Genomic DNA, 18226 nt, shown 5'->3' on the forward strand with positions numbered 1-18226 from the left:
CTTAAAGAATGTTCAGAGCTACTTAAATGGTTGAATTAAAATAATAATATTAATTATATAATTAACAGTACAAAGAAATGTTGATTTCATATAACAATCATAATGACCAATATCTTTGTCATATCCAATATTTAAGTAGTGTTAGATTTAATAAGGCCTTCTTACATCTTTATTCTGAAAGGTACATGGACATGATTTTATTTCTTAGACTATAACTGGTTACAGACTGATCTCTAAAAATCTTTTCCTTTGGAATTTCTAGTGCTTAATTGAAATCATACCTTTTAAACTTGGGGCTAGATCTTGAAATCTTAAAATGTTGACAGCCTAAGTTGATATTTTTCTTGATATTTTTTTTCTTCTTTTTTTTGGTGGGGCAATGAGGGTTAAGTGACTTGCCCAGGGTCACACAGCTAGTAAGTGTCAAGTGTCTGAGGCCAGATTTGAACTCAGGTCCTCCTGAATCCAGGGCCAGTGCTTTATCCACTGCATCACCTAGCTGCCCCCTCTACTACTAATTATTAATGATTTTATATAAGTCTTTTAGCCATTAAATCTATAACTCAAAAGTTATGTGTATGAGGTCAGATTGGAACTCAGGAAGAGAAGTCTACCTGACTCCATGCTCTATTGCATTGCACCACCAAGCTATGAAAATGTAAGATCCTTGAGGGCAGGGATTGTTTTTTATTTTCCTTTATCCCAAGGGCTTAGCACTTATCAAGCCCTAAATAAATATTTTCTGATGAGTGTAAGGCTCATTCACTCACCTGCTCCTCACCCATCTTTCCCTCAACTCCATGAGCTTTTGCTTGATTCTTTTATGTGACACATTTTACCCCAATTTGCCTCTCCCTTTCCCTTTCTCTCCAGTACAATCCTCTCACTCCTTATATTTTATATTAAAGGTGTCTTCATGGGGCAGCTAGGTGACACAGTGGATGAAGCAGTCACCCTGGACCCAGGAGGACACAAGCCCAAATCCAGCCTCAGACACAAGACACTCACTAGGTGTGCCACCCTGGGCAAGTCACCCAATCATGACAATCCCACACAAAAAAAGATAAACAAAATTAAATGCTTTACAGATATCATCCCCTCATAAACAATACCCACCTGTGCCCTCTGTCTAAATTTATTCCTATCATCTGCCATAAGATTGAGAAAGTTCTTATGAGTTAGAATTATCTTCTTTCCATGCAGGAAGGTAAACAGTTTAACCTTTTAACCTCCCCCATGATTTCTTTTACCTGTTTATCATTTTATGCATCTCTATGGTCTTGTATTTGAAAGTCAACTTTTTGATTCAGTTCAGGTCTTTTCTTCACAAATGCTTGAAAGTCCTCTTTTTCACTGAAGTCCCATTTTTTCCCCTTAAAGATTATAATCTTTCTGTTTGGCTGGGTAAGAAATTATTGGTTGTAATCCCAATTCCTTTGCCCTCCAGAATATCATATCCCATGCCCTGTGATCCTTTAATGTAGAACCTCTTAGATAATGTGCTATCCTGACTGTGGCTCTACAGTAGTTGAATTGTTTCTTTCTGGCTGTTTGCAATAGTTTGTCCTTGACATGGGAGCTCTGGAATTTGTCTATATTGTTCCTGGAATTTTATATTTTGGGATCTCTTTCTGGAGGTGATTGGTGGATTCTTTCAATTTCTATTTTACTTTCTGCTTCTAGAATATCAGGGCAATTTTCCCTGACAATTTCTTAGAAGAAGCTCTTTTTTTCATCATGGTTTTCAGGTAGTCCAATAATTTTCACATTATCTCTCCTGGATCTGTTTTCCAGGTTAGCTGTTTTTCCAATGAGATATTTCATATTGCCCTATATTTTTTCATTCACTTGGATTTGCTTTATTCTGTCTTCATTTCTCATAAAGTCATTAGCTTCCATTTGTTCAATCCTAATTCTTAAGCAATTATTTTCTTCAGAGTGCTTTTTTACCTCCTTTTCTATATGGCCAATTTGGCTTTTCAAGTTGTTGACTTTTTTGGTCATGGTATTCCTGCCTTGCTCTCGTTTCTCTTTCCATTTTTTCCTCTATTTCTCTTACTTTATCTTCAAAGTCCTTTTTCTGTGCTTCTGTGCCCTGAGACTAATTCATATTTTCTTGGAAGCTTTAGAAGTAGGATCCCTGACATAGCTATCTTCTTCTGAGGGTGCACCCCAATCTTCCTTGTCACCCAAGAAACCTTCTATGTTCTGCATCTTTTTCTGACTGCTCTTTTTGCCAGACTATTTCTTGACTTTCACCTCCTGCTTAAAGTGGGGGACTGGTATAAATACTTTCATCCACATTTTATTTTACCAACTTTTGGTTATCACAAATCAAGCAAGCAGTTCCTCTGATGACTAATATAGAAGTAGAATCCCTCAAGAACATTATATTCTAATGAGGAGACTATACAAAAAGGAAATGGGTGACCTGGGAAGGGTGTTTTTCTATGAGAAATCACAAAGATAACAGCACATTCCATGACAAGCTCTTTTCACAGTCAAGGGATGAATTGTTTTGATTACAGAAGAAATCAAAAGAAAGGCAGCAAAGGAAGGTGAAGGAAGGAAGGTGAAATATCCCAAGGAGTATGATCAACCAGTCAATCAGTTAGCCAACCAGAATTTATTAAGAAAGCGTTATTATTTGTTAGGCCCAGTGACTTGGTTGTTCCTAGGCATGGCCTAGTATATGTCTAATGATATTATGGTATATAAATGTATTGAATTATTGTCCCATAAGGATATGAAGGGATAAAGAATTCAGCCAATCATGCTAAGAATTGATGCAGACAGAAGAAAAGAGACAAAAGAACAATTGTGTACAATAATGAAAACAAATTAAAGAGAGCAAACATTAAAAGGTAATAAACCTTGGGTCAAAAATGGCACGTCCCCAAAGTGGGCTTAAAACTGCAATCAGAAGGAAGGGGGCAGCTAGGTGGCACAGTGAATAAAGCACTGGCCCTGGATTTAGGATGACCTGAGTTCAAACCTGGCCTCAAACACTTGACACTAGCTGTTTGACCCTAGGCAAGTCACTTAATGCTCATTGCCCCACAAAAACAAAACAAAACAAAACAAAACAAAACAAAAAAACTGCACTAAGCCTTTGGGGACAGCCTGTGAAATGGGTGACAGCTTTTCTCTTTAATGAAAGCCCCCAAGAAAACCAAAAGAGGGGAAACTGACATGTCTTATGAGTCACACTCTGTGAGGTGAGGTGGTTTTTAACTATGGGAGAGAGTGCCTGAAGCAGTTAAGGTGTCTGTGGGGTCAATGTGCCTATCTTGTCAAAACAAAATATATTGCAATGTGAGTGAGATTTTCCCCGTCCCTTAGTTATAACTTAGTTATAAGAGATTTACTATAGTTTTAAGTGCTTTAATTAAAATAATATTCAATATATTAACAAAAAATAATTGTGCTTCATATAGATTGCATAAGGTTAGTAGGTCAAGTCCTCTTTCCATGTTTCTCAATTTTCCTATGACATAGTGTAGTAGATCTTGTGATATCCACCCTAGGAAATGTCACAGGGTCTGTAGGTGGTCAGTAATACTATTCACGCCGCTTTACACTGGCCTACTGTTCATGCTGCTTTACACTGGCCTAACAATGATCCACCCTATTGATATCATAGTGCTGATCCCTTGTTATTACTCAAGACTATGTCCTAATTTTAGATAATGCCCCCCTGGGGTATATAAACCTATGTAGTTTGTATTTCTGGGTCTTTCAGGCCCAAAGCCTGGATGACCGGTTTCGTTGAGGGACTGGCCCTCTCTCAATAAACCTATTTGCTTCAGCCTGGAAACTTTGTTATTTTCATTTTTCCGTCGGACTTAAATTTTTTCTGCGACAGCAATTAAAGATATTCTAGGAAGTCAATTATCTTAAGATTCCTGGGACTGAAGTAATGCCAAAGCCACACTCAGTCAAGTTCATATATAATGAATTGAAGTTTATTTAAAAAGGTAAAATTTTATACGTATAATTTTTAAATGAAAATTGATGTTTTGACTTTTCAGTATTATGAGCTATTTATAAAAAAGTAGTGTTCACAGTTCACATATTGTAAAAATGTCACAAGAACCCCAAATTACTGTGAGATTCCTCTGGGTGATTTAGGTGTTTTATCCCAAATGATACACAAGTCAGATCACTTCTTTCTGTGAAGTAGTTCTCCTTCAGTCAAGTCATACTTGAGGATAGCTGGCTTCTGTTGCTATTCCACAGTGGTTACCCTGGTCCTTGGCCATTAAAATGTAACCTTGGTCACCCCACTCCTCACCCCAGCTGAAAAGAAAGTTAAGAAGTAAGCTTAAGAGCCCCACCCAAAAGTATACTTTTACTGCATAGACAAAACACTTTCTGACACCTGATGTGACTGAATTCAGCAAAAGTGTTGGACCTTTCAGAAAGCAATGAAAATAATGGCTGGGGACAACTTGGTTGCTGTTTAGTGGATTACTTGCTTCTGACTCTTCATGACCCCATTTTTAGCTTTTCCTGGTAAATATACTAAAGTGGTTTGCCATTACCTTCTTCAGCTCATTTTCCAGATGAGGAAACTAAAGTAAACTGACTTAAGGGACTTGGCCAGGGTCACACAGCTAGTAAGTGTCTGAGGTCATATTTGAACTCAGGTCCTCCTGACTCCAGGGCTGGTGTGCTTTGTCCACTGGGCCAACTAGCTGCCCATTTCAGGTCAACTACTCACTCACCAAGAAGCACTTTGAAGGTTTTCCAAGTGCTTTACCCAGAGCACCTTGTGATTCAGTCTGACAATAACAGTATTAGAACAGTCCCACAGACTAGCCAACAGGAAACCTTTTGTATTACCTAGTCATCAGTGGTCATGGAAACTCTGAGGGACCACTGGTACACTCTCAATCTACCCTGGATTCTAAAAAGAGGGCCCCTTCCATCCATGAACATCTTTTCCCCATTTCACAGGATCCTAGGAGCCCCACCCTTCTTCCTCTTGCCCCTTTCTTCAAAATGAAATAAGCCAAAGTTGGCAGGTCCATGACATTTCAGGCAAAGAGTTGGTTTACCTGTTCTTGACAATCCAGTATTTCATTCCATTGTTTCCCTCAAAACCATAGCCCACAACAAGCACGCCATGATCTAGTAGTTCACTACTGCATTGTGGTTCATAATAAATACCTAGGATATTCAAGTGACATATTAACTTGAGATATACTAAATAACAAATGGCAATAACATGGTTTTAAGTGCATTGTTACAGAAATAATGAAGAACAAATGCTTACCAGACTGATAGAACTGGAAGGAGATATGTGATGAATCAATCCTAACAGAGATGGGACCCACAGCTGCCACGGCCATTTCCAGTTCCTCTTCCTCCCCACTTGGGATGACCACAAATCCTGAGACTTTAGCAACAGAGGAATCTGGCCTGTATCGACATTTGTTATCCTTTTCAAAGGAAACAGATGAAAAGTCCCCTTTAATTCCTTATAAAGGGTTTGGCCCCGATGAATTAAAAATTGAAGGTCATAAAATTAATAAATGTATGGGAAATGTTTTCTCATTTAATTTATTAGATAAATAGCTCAAGAAGATAGTTGGATGTGAGAGGGGAAAGAACTATTGGAAAGTCACATTGAAAGAAGGACACATGGAGTAAACCAGAGGACTGGTGATATTCCTTCATATCACTCCTAAGTCAATGTGCATCCCACACAGATTCTAATGCATGCTTCAGTGGCCCCCATTTCTACTTGGGTTTGATTCTGCTGCTGTAAAAAAACCTATTGATTAGCAACTATTAAGGACCTACTGGTTGTAGCATAGTCCAGTGGGACCTAGGTTTGAATCCAGCTCTCCACTTCCAAGCTAAATGATTAATGGCCTGAGGTTGAAAGGTTATCAGAAATAGAAGGATAATACCTCCCCCTGACAGGGCTGTTTGATGATCAAATGATATTAAAGTAATGACATGCTTTGTAAACCTTAAGGATGATATAAATGTCAGCAGGTATTAGACAACATTCAATTGTCATTTACTTCCCTGCTCCTAAGGAAGCACTTGTTGGGAGAACTAGTTGTTCAGGAAGCCTAAGGGTAGGGTACAAAGGCAAGGATGGATGTAGGTGCAGGGAACCTGGCTTCAAATTCAGGCTTTACCGCTTATTATTATGTTTGTGATCTTGAGCAAGTCATTGTAAAATGAAGATGTCTGATCAAATGATCTGTAAAGTGTCTGAGAAAACAGAGTCTACACACTTGCTAATGTGTTGTATGTATAGCTACTTATGCTCTTATTCCAAAAGGATCTGCTCTAGGTGATGTCATAGTGAAGGACACTAAATTTAATTATTAATGTATTTTGGAAGCACTTGTAGAATGTTTAGGGAGGGAGGTGGTATTTAAGTTTGTTCTCTTTGCAAGCCTCTATTCAACTCACATCTATCTAACTGAGACTCTCCTTTCAAAGTCAGCTCAACCAAAATGATGGGGAATGCAATAGTTACGCTTACCGTTGCCTCATAGGGATATGATTGTTCTGTATCAATGCCTCCATTTTCCTTCACATATTCAAAGGCTTGATTAGCGAAGCCATGCTTACAACCCTGGTTGCCTTCAGTTGCAGAGCAATCAATCAAATTCTGCTCACTAAGTGAAACAAGTTGTCCTGTTTTGAAGAACCACTGACCTTCCAGGGAACCAGTTGCACTAAATGCCCAACCGGAAATGCATGCACCCTGAAAAGGCAAAAAAGGGGTGTTTAATTTACAAGAGAATTTCAGCCATCTTTTGAAGACAGTTGTAAACAATTTAAAGATGGAAAGGAAGTCAGTGACATTTCTGATCTAAAGTCCCAGACTGTTTATCAATGATAAGCTACAATAAGTTTTATCTGAGCATCTATGAATCAAAGTGAAGCAACTTGAATACCTGATCCTTAACAGGAGTTACATAGCCTTTGTCTCTCCAGTCTACAGATTTAAGGGTCTCCAAAAGGAGAGGCTCACGAAACAGAGTTCCATTGGACTTCGTTTCCAATCTGTTTTGTCTAAGACCATTCATCATTTGCCTGAATTCTTCATTGGTCTAAAATGGAAAGAAAAGTGATTTATACAAAGTATGTTGGGAGCTAAATATAATTGACTTCTCAGTATTAGCATCAGATTGTCCCAGCACACCCACCATATCACCAAACTTGTTCATTCCCATTAGGAAACTATGTTTGCCCGCACTATACTCCCGATTGTGCATTTCAATCTTTCTCAAGTTCTTCTCCCATGTTGCTCTCCTCAAATTCTCTTCATCCTGGAAGCAAGTACACAAATGTGAGGTTCAGTAAGCTTCTGCTTATATCCCTACACATACAAGTTAAATTATCCTCAGCCCAAATCCACTGTCCATAACTAGGTTAGCACACAGTTAGGGTGGTGACCACCTCCAAATACTGCCCTCCCACAAGGACTTCCAAGCTCTGATGCTATAAACATCCTGTGGGAAAAGCAGCCATCTTGAGAAAATGAAACTCTTGTCTGGACAATTGACTTCTGGGGAAAAGGACATTTCCTCAGTCTATCTTGGACATGTTGTATTCAACAGAGTTGTGAAACAAGGTACCGCTGCATAGGTCCTTCTGTGTTGTGTCTTCCATTGTTGCCATTTAGCATCTAAAGTCTGGTCAAGCTGTGGAGCAGCAGCTACTATCCCCAAGGACAGGGAAGCTAAACACAGGTAGAAATTCATGTTTCAAACCTTAAAGGGGAAAAAGGAAGAAAGATATGAAATGCATAGGATTAAAAATCAAGCCAAACCAAAAATGCAAGCTCTTGTTTCTTTGGAAAAAAACACAGTCTTCCCAGTGGAAAAGCAAAATTCATTTCACCAAATAGTCATACAATATCTAGTTATGTGTTAAGCATTGTATGTGCTGGGGTAGAGTGAAGGCAAATACAAGAGAGGTCATGCTGATCTAAAGTTTTTCAGAAAATTTAGATATATATACAAAATGATAAAACTAGAGTCAATGCTCAATTAAGTGCCAACATCCATAGAATTGGGAATTAAAAACTGAGTTTGCAGGACATCCAGCTCAAATGTAGCAGCTGTTTTTAAAAGCTGAAATATGCTCTTAAATTTATTGGCAGTGGTTGCCAAAATGGAAGCCAAGGTATGACCACAGTAGGTTAGAGGCAGCTAGGTGGCTCGGTGGCTAGAGCGGTAGACCTGGGGTTGGGAAGACCAGAGGTCAAATCCTGCCTCAAACACTTAGCAGTAGCTATGGGGCTGTAAGAAAGTCACTCAACCACACTTATCCTCAGTTTCCATATTTGCAAAATGGGCATAAGTTATTATTAGTAGCACCTACCCTCACTGGGTTGTTGTGAGGATAAAATGAAATTATTGGGTTTTTTTGTTATTTGTTAAGCACTCAGAGATTGAGGTAAGACCACAACCCACTCCCTTACTGTGCATCTGGAGGGTTTGTCTCTAAGACAATTACACTAATAATCTCCTCATTTTTTCTCATGTTCTCAACCTCCCCCAACTAAAAGCAACTATGATGAAACTAGTACCAAACAGGAGCCATTAGGAAAAAGGGGGAAGGGAGGGAGTTGTAGCTGGAGCAGTGACTGGGAAAAGATGCCCTGTCTCCTCCTCTGAGTCCCCCAAGATGAGGCAACAGTGTATGGAATACATAGAAATTGTATTACATTAACCTTTCCCTCCCAACCCATTCCTTTTCCAAAATTTGATAACCCCAGTGCTTAGCACAATGCCTGGCACATAGTAGATTCTATATAAATGTGTTTCTTAAAGCCACTAGAACATTTCTAAGCCTCTCCCTAAACCTAATCACCAAACTTACCTTATCCAGAACTCAAAATCACTCCATTTACCAGAAGCCTGACCAAGTAACACACTAGCATAGAATAGAGCAAGGTTTCGCTTGAATGTACTCTGCTACAAACCTGACCTCTGCCACTTACTACCATAGGGACATACATATATCGGCAAACCACTTCACCTCAGGGTCTCAGTTTCCCTAAGATCCCTTCCAGCTCGAAATCTATGATCCTACAGGGTATAAAAGTAAGTCTTTACAGCCAGCTGCTGGTGGAGACAGTGGGAGAGAAGGAAAATCTTTTCTGCCTTTTCTATAGCAGAGTGAGACAGCCACCTTTCAGACTTTGAGATGCTATAAGCCTTAGATAGAGGCCCTGGAGCCAAAATCTCTCACATAGAAGGATAAGAAAGCCAATCACAGAACCTCTGGGCATCTAAATTTCTGCATCCCAAAAGAACTTCTTGCCTGCCTCCCTCTCCTAACAAGGCCCACCCCTTCAGGCCGGGAAAGGAGGTTAGGTAGAGGTGCCCATGTGAACCAGGACTCCCAACAACACCAGCCAGGCAGAAGGGACTTGGCTGGAGGCCACCAGCCACCACTCCTAGCACTATCCCCATCCCCCACCTTCAGGCCACCATCTGTGGGGAGGTTGCAGGGCATCCTAAGGAGCCTTTCAAGGGGGCCCAGGGAGGAGCCCTTTTCCTCCTCCTCCTCTCCAGCAGAACCATACAGGCAGACAGGAGCAAGGGCATTTACACCTCCCTAGCACCCCCACGGCAGGGGTGCCTGCTGAGTTTGCACAGAGGTCATCCACGGATGAAGGAACCCCGGGAAAGGGAGAACTGCCCTCATCAATTCCGGGAGGGGAATAACAGTTCATCCCGCCCAAATCCACCCCAACAGATGACCCTCCTCAAAGCCGGCCGCCCCTGTCCCCTGCTCCTTACCATCTCTTCCCCCATTAAGTGCAGTTCAAAAACTCCATAAGCTGTGGACTCAGCTCCCTGCACTTCCCGGATAAGTGATAATGGTAATAAAAAGGAAGGCAAACGTTCCTCTACTGCTTTGTAAGGTTTGCAGAGAGCTTTACAGATAGATGTTCTCCCATGTGAGCTCCCTGGGAAGTAGATGCTATTTAACTCTTCCCCAGCCATCCCTCTTCCCAAGCTCAGGTTCTGTCCACATCTTTTCCTCCCTCTTGTCCCTGGGGGTGTCCCGGGGCCAATGGTGTCTGTCCCTTTGGGAGCCCTTCCCTCGGACCTGGGAGCTGTGGCTGCCCAGCCCTCACCTGAGCGTCTCAGCAGCGGCGGGACCTGCAGGACCACGGGACCAGGACCAAAACCAGAGGGTCCAGGTGGAGGAATGCGTAGTCCCAGGTCCTGGGGCTCCTCTTTTATGCCAATGTCCCTGGCTGAGCCCGCCAGGTGCAGCTACCCATCATTGCCATTGGCTCTGGCTGGATGAAGGGGCGGGGCCACTGGTGGGTCAGTGACTGGGTGGCAGGTGATGGGAATGTGTCTCTACCTGTTGGGTTTTGCTGTTGCTTTAGGGCTGGGGGGAGGAGAAGAGAGGGGTTTGGCGAACCCGGAGGCAGATTTATTTTACTTTGCCTGTGGCAATGTGAAAAGGGTCAGGCCTTCTCCTAAGGGGCCTCTGCTTGGCTGGGGGGTTAGAGTTGGGTGGTGTATGGGAGGGAGGGAGGAAGGAATACCCTAGTCACCATGAACGCCTAACAGGCTTGGCAGAGGTGACCCTGATAAACCACTTGTATATTCACTAATTCATTTCAACATTTAGGGAATCATATAGCCCTCCCTTTTATACATGGAGAAACTGAGGCTCAGGTTCAGAAAGGAAGGATGGCTCTGTGATTGAAACACAGGCCCTGTCACTCCAAGTTCTGAGGTTTTCTGTGTGAAGACTCTGAGCCAGGAGATTTACAAGATGCAGATCTGGGTCCCCAGGGAACTAACTGTGGAAGGCAATAGTATTTCTGGGCAGAAAAACATTATATGTGATAATAAATGTTAGATGCACCAGAGAAATGTAACCAAATTGACTGATTGGTGAAGTGGGGGTTTAGGTGTGGGGTTGGATCAGAGGCAGGCTTCCTTGGAGAGATGTCATTGCAATTGAGTCTTCCAGAAGGGAGAGGTTTTCAACTGGCAACATGGTGGGCACAGCTTTCTAGGCATAAAACAAGTTTGGAGGGGAGGAAGCTACATTTCTGTACTGGGAGCTGATTTCTCCAATAGATTCCTCTTCTCTCACTCATCTTCAGGTGCTCCCTTTCTATTGCTTGCTTCCCCACTGACAACAAAAGTGCCCATGTCTTCCTTATCCTCAACAAACCTAGACTTGATTCCTGTTAGCTATCACTCTATAGCTCTCCACCCTTTTGTGGCTAAGCTCCTTGAGAAGGTCATCTACAATTGGTGTCTCCTCCTATTCCTTTTGTAGGTCTGAACATTTGATCACTATTTAATCAACTCCAGTGGTTGCCTATTATGTTAAAGATCACACATAAAACCCTCTGTTTGGCTTTTAAAACCCTTCAGAACATGGCCCCTCCCTACCTTTCCAGGCCTCTTACATATCACACCATCCATATGCTTGGGATACAGTGCCACTGGGCTCCTTGTTATTCCTCAAGCATCAAACTCCATCTCCTGACTCTTTGCCTTTTCAATGGCTGTCACCATTCCTGGAATTCTCATCCCCCTTTTTTCAATCTTCTGATTCCAGTGGCTGCCTTCAAGTCTCAACTAAAAGCCAGCCTCTATAAGCAGCCTTCATGGGTCCTCGTTAGTTTTAGTGACTTCCTTCTGTTGATATCTCCAGTTTATCCTGCCTATATCTTGCTGTGCAGCTAGCTGGTGTAGGGGATAGAACACTGGGCCTTGAGTGAAAAAGACTAATCTTTTTGTTTTTTGTTTTTTTTTTTTTAGTGAGGCAATTGGGGTTAAGTGACTTGCTCAGGGTCACACAACTAGTAAGTGTTAAGTGTCTGAAGCCGGATTTGAACTCAGGTACTCCTGATTCCAGGGCCGGTGCTCTATCCACTGCGCCACCTAGCTGCCCCTAGACTAATCTTTTTGAGTTAAAAATCTAATTCCAGATACTTACCAGTTGTATGATGATCCTGGCAATTCACTTGACCCTGTTTACCTCAGTTTCCTTATATGGTTAATTAGCTGGAGAAAGCAATGGCAAACCACTGCAGCATCTTGGTCAAGAAAACCCCAAATGGGTTCACAAAGAGTTAGAAATGACTCAGCCAGGCAAGACAAGATCTCTAGTTTTTATCTGGCATGTTATTTCCCCCATGATGCCATGAGGTCCTTCAGAATAGAGACTCATTTTTGCTTTCTCTGTATTCACATGCTTATGACAGTGTTTGGCAGGTGATGAGACCTTTAGAAATGTTTACTGGGGGCTCCTTTACTCAACTTCAAGAGCTAAATCAGCAGGTAGGCTTTGCATGTGAGGGAGCTCCCTACTGTGAAGAAATCACACATCAGGACCAAAAACACACAGGAAAGCAAACCTTCGTGTTCAAGACAGTGCTTTGAAGAGGGTAGTGCTTTTCTATATATGTTATAGGTATAACATCTACACATATCCCATCCAGACTAGACTAGTTTTTCCTTAAAAGGCATTGAAATATTCTTGATACAAGGGCATAGAATCCTGTTCTGTAAAGAGCTAGGTAACTCAGTCCTGGATTTAGGGACAGGAAGAGCTGAGTTCAAATCCTCCCTCAGATGCTAGTCACACTAGTTGTGTGACTATGGGCAAATCACTTAACCTTTGTCTGCTTCAGTTTCCTTGTTAATTCCTTTTTCTAGGAATAGTTCTTATGTTTGACAGCCAGAATCCAAAACAAGGTAAAAGAAACCCAGGACATGATGTCTACCCTGAACTTACTTCCTACTCCTCCCCTACTTGTCCTGCTATTGATCCACTCTGGCTCCTAAGAAACCCAGCCATGCAGCCCACCTTCTCTGTCTCTTTCCAGGACCATGGAGATCTGGGCTCCAGGATGGAGAAGCCTGCTCTGGCCTGGACAGATAGCCAGTGAACCTCTGCAGTGCTCCATATAATGGAAGGTCACTGGGGCCACACAAGCCAGTGCTGGGGCAGATAGCATTCAGTAGGACACCCAGGGACAGAGGGAAAGGGACAGATGTCTGGGCTTGAAACAGAACTCAACCCCATATCCCTTCCCTCACCCAATGCCACCTCCTCCCAGAGGCCCAGAGACATAATCTACAAAAGTCAATCCCATAGCATTGGCACAGCAGCCCTCTGAATTGCCAGCATCCAACCAGAAAACTGAGGAACAAGGGAGCAGGACAGTAAACCAGTTCGGACCACTTCTGTTCCTCCAAAAGTCATTTGGGGCAGAGACACAGGCTAATTCTAAGCCCCTTTGCCTTCCTGAGCTGTAGCCAGGCTGGGAAGTGGGGGGGAGGAAGTCAGAGTCTGACTATAAAATGTTTTTATATTGTGACCTACTCAGAATTTGAGTTTGGCATAGAAATGTAAATTCTTTGTTATGCATTCATGGCCTTAAATGAACATTGGAAAAGCTCTGTGTGTGTGTGTGTGTGTGTGTGTGTGTGTGTGTGTGTGTGTGTTTTAAAGGAATGATTGAATTAGGATACTTTTGGTCTGCTGACCACATGTTCTGAAGTACTATGATTAAGAACTTACACAGTTAACCAAGCTATTTGAAGTTAATGTTTTCATCAAGTATTTGCATAGATTTTTAAAAAGGTTAACAGAGAGTCTTTTTTCTTTTTCTTTCTCTCTCTTTTGCAGTGTAAAGTGGACTGGGTGAGAAATACAGAGAAACTGTGTTCAGGTAAGGCAAGATTATTTGAGATATGACTGGTAAAAGTAAGAAGAAAGTCATAATCTGTGTGCACTGACAGTGTGCAAACACAGTGGGTGTGAGAGTAAACGGTTTGGAAACTTTTGAGGAAAAAAAAAATGATCCTACTGCCATTTTCCATGGTTATTTAGAGAGAGATTTGGGAGCTATGCCAGTGAAAAATCTCAAGGTGAAGGGGAAAAAAGCTTCCACTTTGCAACAAAAATGGCATTTAAGCTTTTCTTGGCTCATAAAGTGAGAAAAGATTTGTGTCAATCAGGGAATGAGCAAAAAAAAAAGTAATTGAACTGAATTGGAACATCTAGTTAGATTTTTATGGAGTCTGGCAAACTAAAGTACTGGTCAATTACAAGGTAACTTTTAAATTGGGGTGTGTGTGTGCACTTGTGTGTGTGTTGAGTGTTGTATTCCCTCTCTAAACAAGAGAGGAAAGTGCTGGAAGAATTTTGGAAGTAAGGGCTAAGTTGGTAATTACTGTATGGGAAAAGGCACAAAAAAGAGAGACCTTGAAGCCTCCCTTTAATTTGTAAACTTTTCAGGTTTCTTGAAACCACATGTATGGGCAAGGTCATCCACCCTGAGGAAAGAACTTGTTATGGGTTATGAAATTCCTAAACAAGGATGTTCTTGCTAAGAATTTATCAGTTTACCTACTACATAGAAATAATTTCTTTCTTTTCTTTTTTTTTTTGCTGGCAATTCTGCTTTTTTTTCTGTTTAGAATTTTATTTTCCAAAATACATGGAAAAACAAATTTTGACATCAATTTTTAAAAACTTTGTGTTCCAAATTCTCTTCCTCCCTCCCTTCCCAACCCCACTCCCAAGAATTCAAGCAATTCAATATGTATTATACATGAGTAGTCATGGAAAACATCCTCACATTAGCTAGGTTGTGAGAGAAAACAGATAAAAACAAAACTTCTGATTAAGGAACTATCAAAAAAAATTATGCTTCAATCTGTTTTCAGATACCATCAGTTCTTTCTCTGTAGATGGATTGCAATTTTCATAAGTCCTTCAGAGTTATACTGGATCATTGTCTTGCTGAAAATAACCATATGCTTCCCCGCAGATCATCTTACACTATTGATGTTATTTTGTATAAAGGCCATTTCACTCGGCTTCAGTTAATGTAGGTCTTTCCAGATTTTTCTGATAGCATCCTGTTCATCATAACTTTTATATAGTACCTTAAACTTGACAAAGGTACCAAATTTTCTTTACAATAGCCCAGTAAAGTAGGTACCATACATTTTACCATTATAGTCAATCATCATAACTATTTTCCTCCATTCTATTCCCTTCCAATAATATTTACTCTATTTTCTATCTTCTTTTACTCTATACCTCCTCAAAAGTGTTTTACTTCTGACTGCCCCCTCCCCCACTCTGCCCTCTCTTCTTTCACCCTTCCCTCCTTATCCTCTTCCCCTCCTACTTTCTCTTAGGTTAAATAAATTACTCCTCCCAATTGGGTGTGAATGTTATTCCCTTTTTGAGCCTGAGAATTGCAAAATTTACTGAGAACTGATTCCTGACCCCCACCCCCACCCCCACCCCAGTCCCCTCTTTCCCAGGCAGGTGAATTGCCTGGGGCTTACTGTCTTTGTCATTTCCAGATTTATGGACCTTTCCCCAAGCAACTTATCCCCTCCCAATGTTCCCCACCTTACTCCCTGGACTTTATGTTATTATCTAAAAAGGGTCCACCTACATTAAGTTGTTTCTATTCAGAGTCAGTAATGTCTATACTTAAATTAGGAGAAGTTCTATTATTTCTTTTGTCAAAGGTTCATTTACATTAATTAGCTATATGTCACTCTGGAGCAATCTTTTGGTTCCCTTTTGTTCTGTTACCCCATTAAAAACCCTGTCCTCTGTTCCCATTTTTGGGTATTCCTAGTGTGAGAAATGCGTAGTTGTCTCCTCTCAAAGTGGATATAACAAGTCAGTCATACTCCTCCTGACCTGTTTGTAGGACAAAGGTCTCAGATCCCCTCTTCCCCCTCAGGTTAGCAAGGTCACATGGTTCAAGGAGCCCTGGTCTCAATTAGGTCCTCTCCAGAGTTCTGTCCATATAAGGAAGTATAAGGTCCACTCCTGAGTTATGCCCATACAAAGAAGAGCGGTGGGAATACTGTGTTCTGATTAGCTAGTTTTTGCTCATAGATTGTAACCCCAACCAGTGATGAAAAAGGGGAAGGTCCATTCGAGTTAGGGATTAGGGTATAAAACAGGGCCTGCGAGCCCCCTTTCTGGGCACCCACTAGCTGCACACTAGGGTGCCTCCTTCTCATGAGAAGAAAATAAAGCCTTTGTCACTTCGCTGCTGAGTTCCTGAGAATTATTGAGAAGAGGATGGATTTTTCCCTCACACCTAGCTTTTGAGCTTTGCAATACCATGAGCTATAGTTCCTCTGCCCTGATTAAAGACCTTATTTCTCCTACATTGATTGTTTCCTTAATTTCCAGGTTAACAAACCCATTCTGATGAGATTAAGGTCTTTGATCTAATTCTGTATTCTAAATTTTTCTTCCTCCCTCCTTCCTCAACCCTCCCTATGAAATCAAGCAATTGAATATAAGTCATACAGGTAAAGTTATGCAGAACATCTTCACCTTCCTTGGAAGTGTTTTGCTTTTTAATGCTCCCTACTCCAATCTGTCCTTCCCTCCTTCCCCTCCCCCGCCTTTTATATCCTTCCCCTCCCATTTTCCCTCAGGGCAAAAATATATTACTGTACCCACTTGAGTATGTATGTTATTCTCTTTGAGCCAATACTGATGATAGTAAGGTTCACTCACTCCCCCACTCCTTCCACCTCTTCCCCTCCCCTCCATAAGGTTTTTTCTTGTTTCCTTCATGTGAGCTACCTCTCCCCTGTGTACTCTCCCCTTCCCCCTCCCCCAGTGCATTCTTCCTACCCCTCAACCCTATTTTAAAGATGTCATCATTGGTTAGCTAAGTGGCACAGTGGACAAAACACCAGCCCTGGATCCAGGAGGCCCTGAGCCTATATCTGGCCCCAGACATAAGACACCTCACCCTGTTTGCCCCATAAAGAACAAGGATAAACATAAAATAAATGCTTTACAGATATCATCCCTCCATATTCAGTTCAGACCTGTGTTCTCTGTCTAAGTGTATTCCTTTCAGCTCCCTTAAAACTGAGAAAATTCTTATGAGTTAGAATAATCATCTTAATGAAAAGTTTAATCTTTTAATATCCCTCATGATTTCTTTTTCCTGTTTACCTTTTTATGCTTCTCTAGGGTCTTGTATTTGAAAGTCACATATTCTATTTCATTCAGGTCTTTTCATCACAAATGCCTGAAAATCCTCTTTTTCATTGAATTCCTATTTTTTCCTCTGAAAGATTATACTGAGTTTTGCTGGGTAGGTGATTCTTGGCTGTAGTCCCAGTTCCTTTGTCCTCTTGAATAACATATTCCATGCCCTCTGGCCCTTTAATGTAGATGCTGCTCGAACTTGTTTTATCCTTATTTTAGCTCCACAGTATTTGAATTCCTTTTTTCTAGCTGGTTGCAATATTTTCTCCATGACCTGGGAGCTCTGGAATTTGGCTTTAATATTCATGGAAGTTTTCCTTTTGGGATCTCTTTCAGGAGGTGATTGGTGGATTCTTTCAATTCTATTTTACCTTCTGCTTCTAGAATTTCAGAGCAGTTTTCCCTGACAGTCTGTTGGAAGTTGCTGTCTATACTCTTATTTTGGTCATGGTTTTCAGGTAGTCCAGTGATTTCCAAATTATGTCTCCTGGATCTATGTTCCAGGTCAGCTGTTTTCCCAAGGAGTTGTTTCATATTGCCCTCTGTTTTTTTATTCATTTGGATTTGCATTACTGTGTCTTGGTTTCTCATTAAGTCACCAGTTTCTATTTGTTCAGTCCTAATTCTTAGGCAATAATTTTCTTCAGAGAGCTTTTGTATCTCCTTTTCCAAGCTGTTCAGTTTTTTCTCATGACTCTCCTGCATTGCTCTCATTTCCCTTTCCATTCTTTCCTCCATCTCTCCTACTTTCTCTTCAAAGTCCCTTTTCAGTGCTTCCATGGCCTGAGACCAATTCATATTTTTCTCAGAAGCTTTAGACACTGGGGCCCAGAGGTAGTTATCCTCTTCTGAGGGTGCACCTCAATCTTCCTTTTTTGCTAAAGAAATTTTCAATAGTCCTCAACTTTCTTTGCTTGTTCATCTTGCCATTTTTTACTTGACCTTCAGCTCCCTCTTATAGTGGGGCCCTAATTCCAAGCTACACTGTCCCAAGTTTCATAGAGTCCCAGGTATTTCACTTTGAGAGAGGGAAGGTTTTTCTCTTCACCTGGCCTGTTTTCTGATCCCAAGATAATCTCAAGCCAAATTGCTAATTAACTAGCCAACAGAACTAAGTGTGTTGTGGTTCTTAGCTCCTATGAGCCTGCACCCCTACCCCACCTGGGTCTCCCACAGCTCATGAATTTTTCCTGGGTCC

At 41.3% G+C, this 18226-nt stretch overlaps 1 protein-coding gene across 1 annotated transcript; it reads right to left on the reverse strand.

Moving 5' to 3' along the window:
• Window positions 1-4199: 4199 nt before the first annotated feature.
• On the reverse strand, window positions 4200-7736 carry LOC122734593 (procathepsin L-like). Its single transcript, XM_043975524.1, has 7 exons — window positions 7611-7736; window positions 7179-7301; window positions 6927-7082; window positions 6509-6733; window positions 5279-5444; window positions 5061-5172; window positions 4200-4299 (listed from the first exon to the last, which is right to left on the reverse strand). Exons 1-7 carry the CDS (start codon window positions 7734-7736, stop codon window positions 4200-4202), a joined length of 1008 nt encoding a protein of 335 aa, XP_043831459.1.
• Window positions 7737-18226: the final 10490 nt, after the last annotated feature.

This window comes from Dromiciops gliroides, chromosome 1 (assembly GCF_019393635.1).
Source record: "Dromiciops gliroides isolate mDroGli1 chromosome 1, mDroGli1.pri, whole genome shotgun sequence".
NCBI lineage: Eukaryota > Metazoa > Chordata > Mammalia > Microbiotheria > Microbiotheriidae > Dromiciops > Dromiciops gliroides.

Excerpts from the sequence above, each read along its gene's own strand:
- LOC122734593 (XM_043975524.1), bottom strand. The coding sequence starts at position 7,736 with ATGAATTTCTACCTGTGTTTAGCTTCCCTGTCCTTGGGGATAGTAGCT. Across the intron at positions 7,083-7,178 it reads TGAACAAGTTTGGTGATATG|ACCAATGAAGAATTCAGGCA; the intron begins GTGGGTGTGCTG and ends TTTCCATTTTAG. Across the intron at positions 5,173-5,278 it reads CTTCCAGTTCTATCAGTCTG|GTATTTATTATGAACCACAA; the intron begins GTAAGCATTTGT and ends TGAATATCCTAG.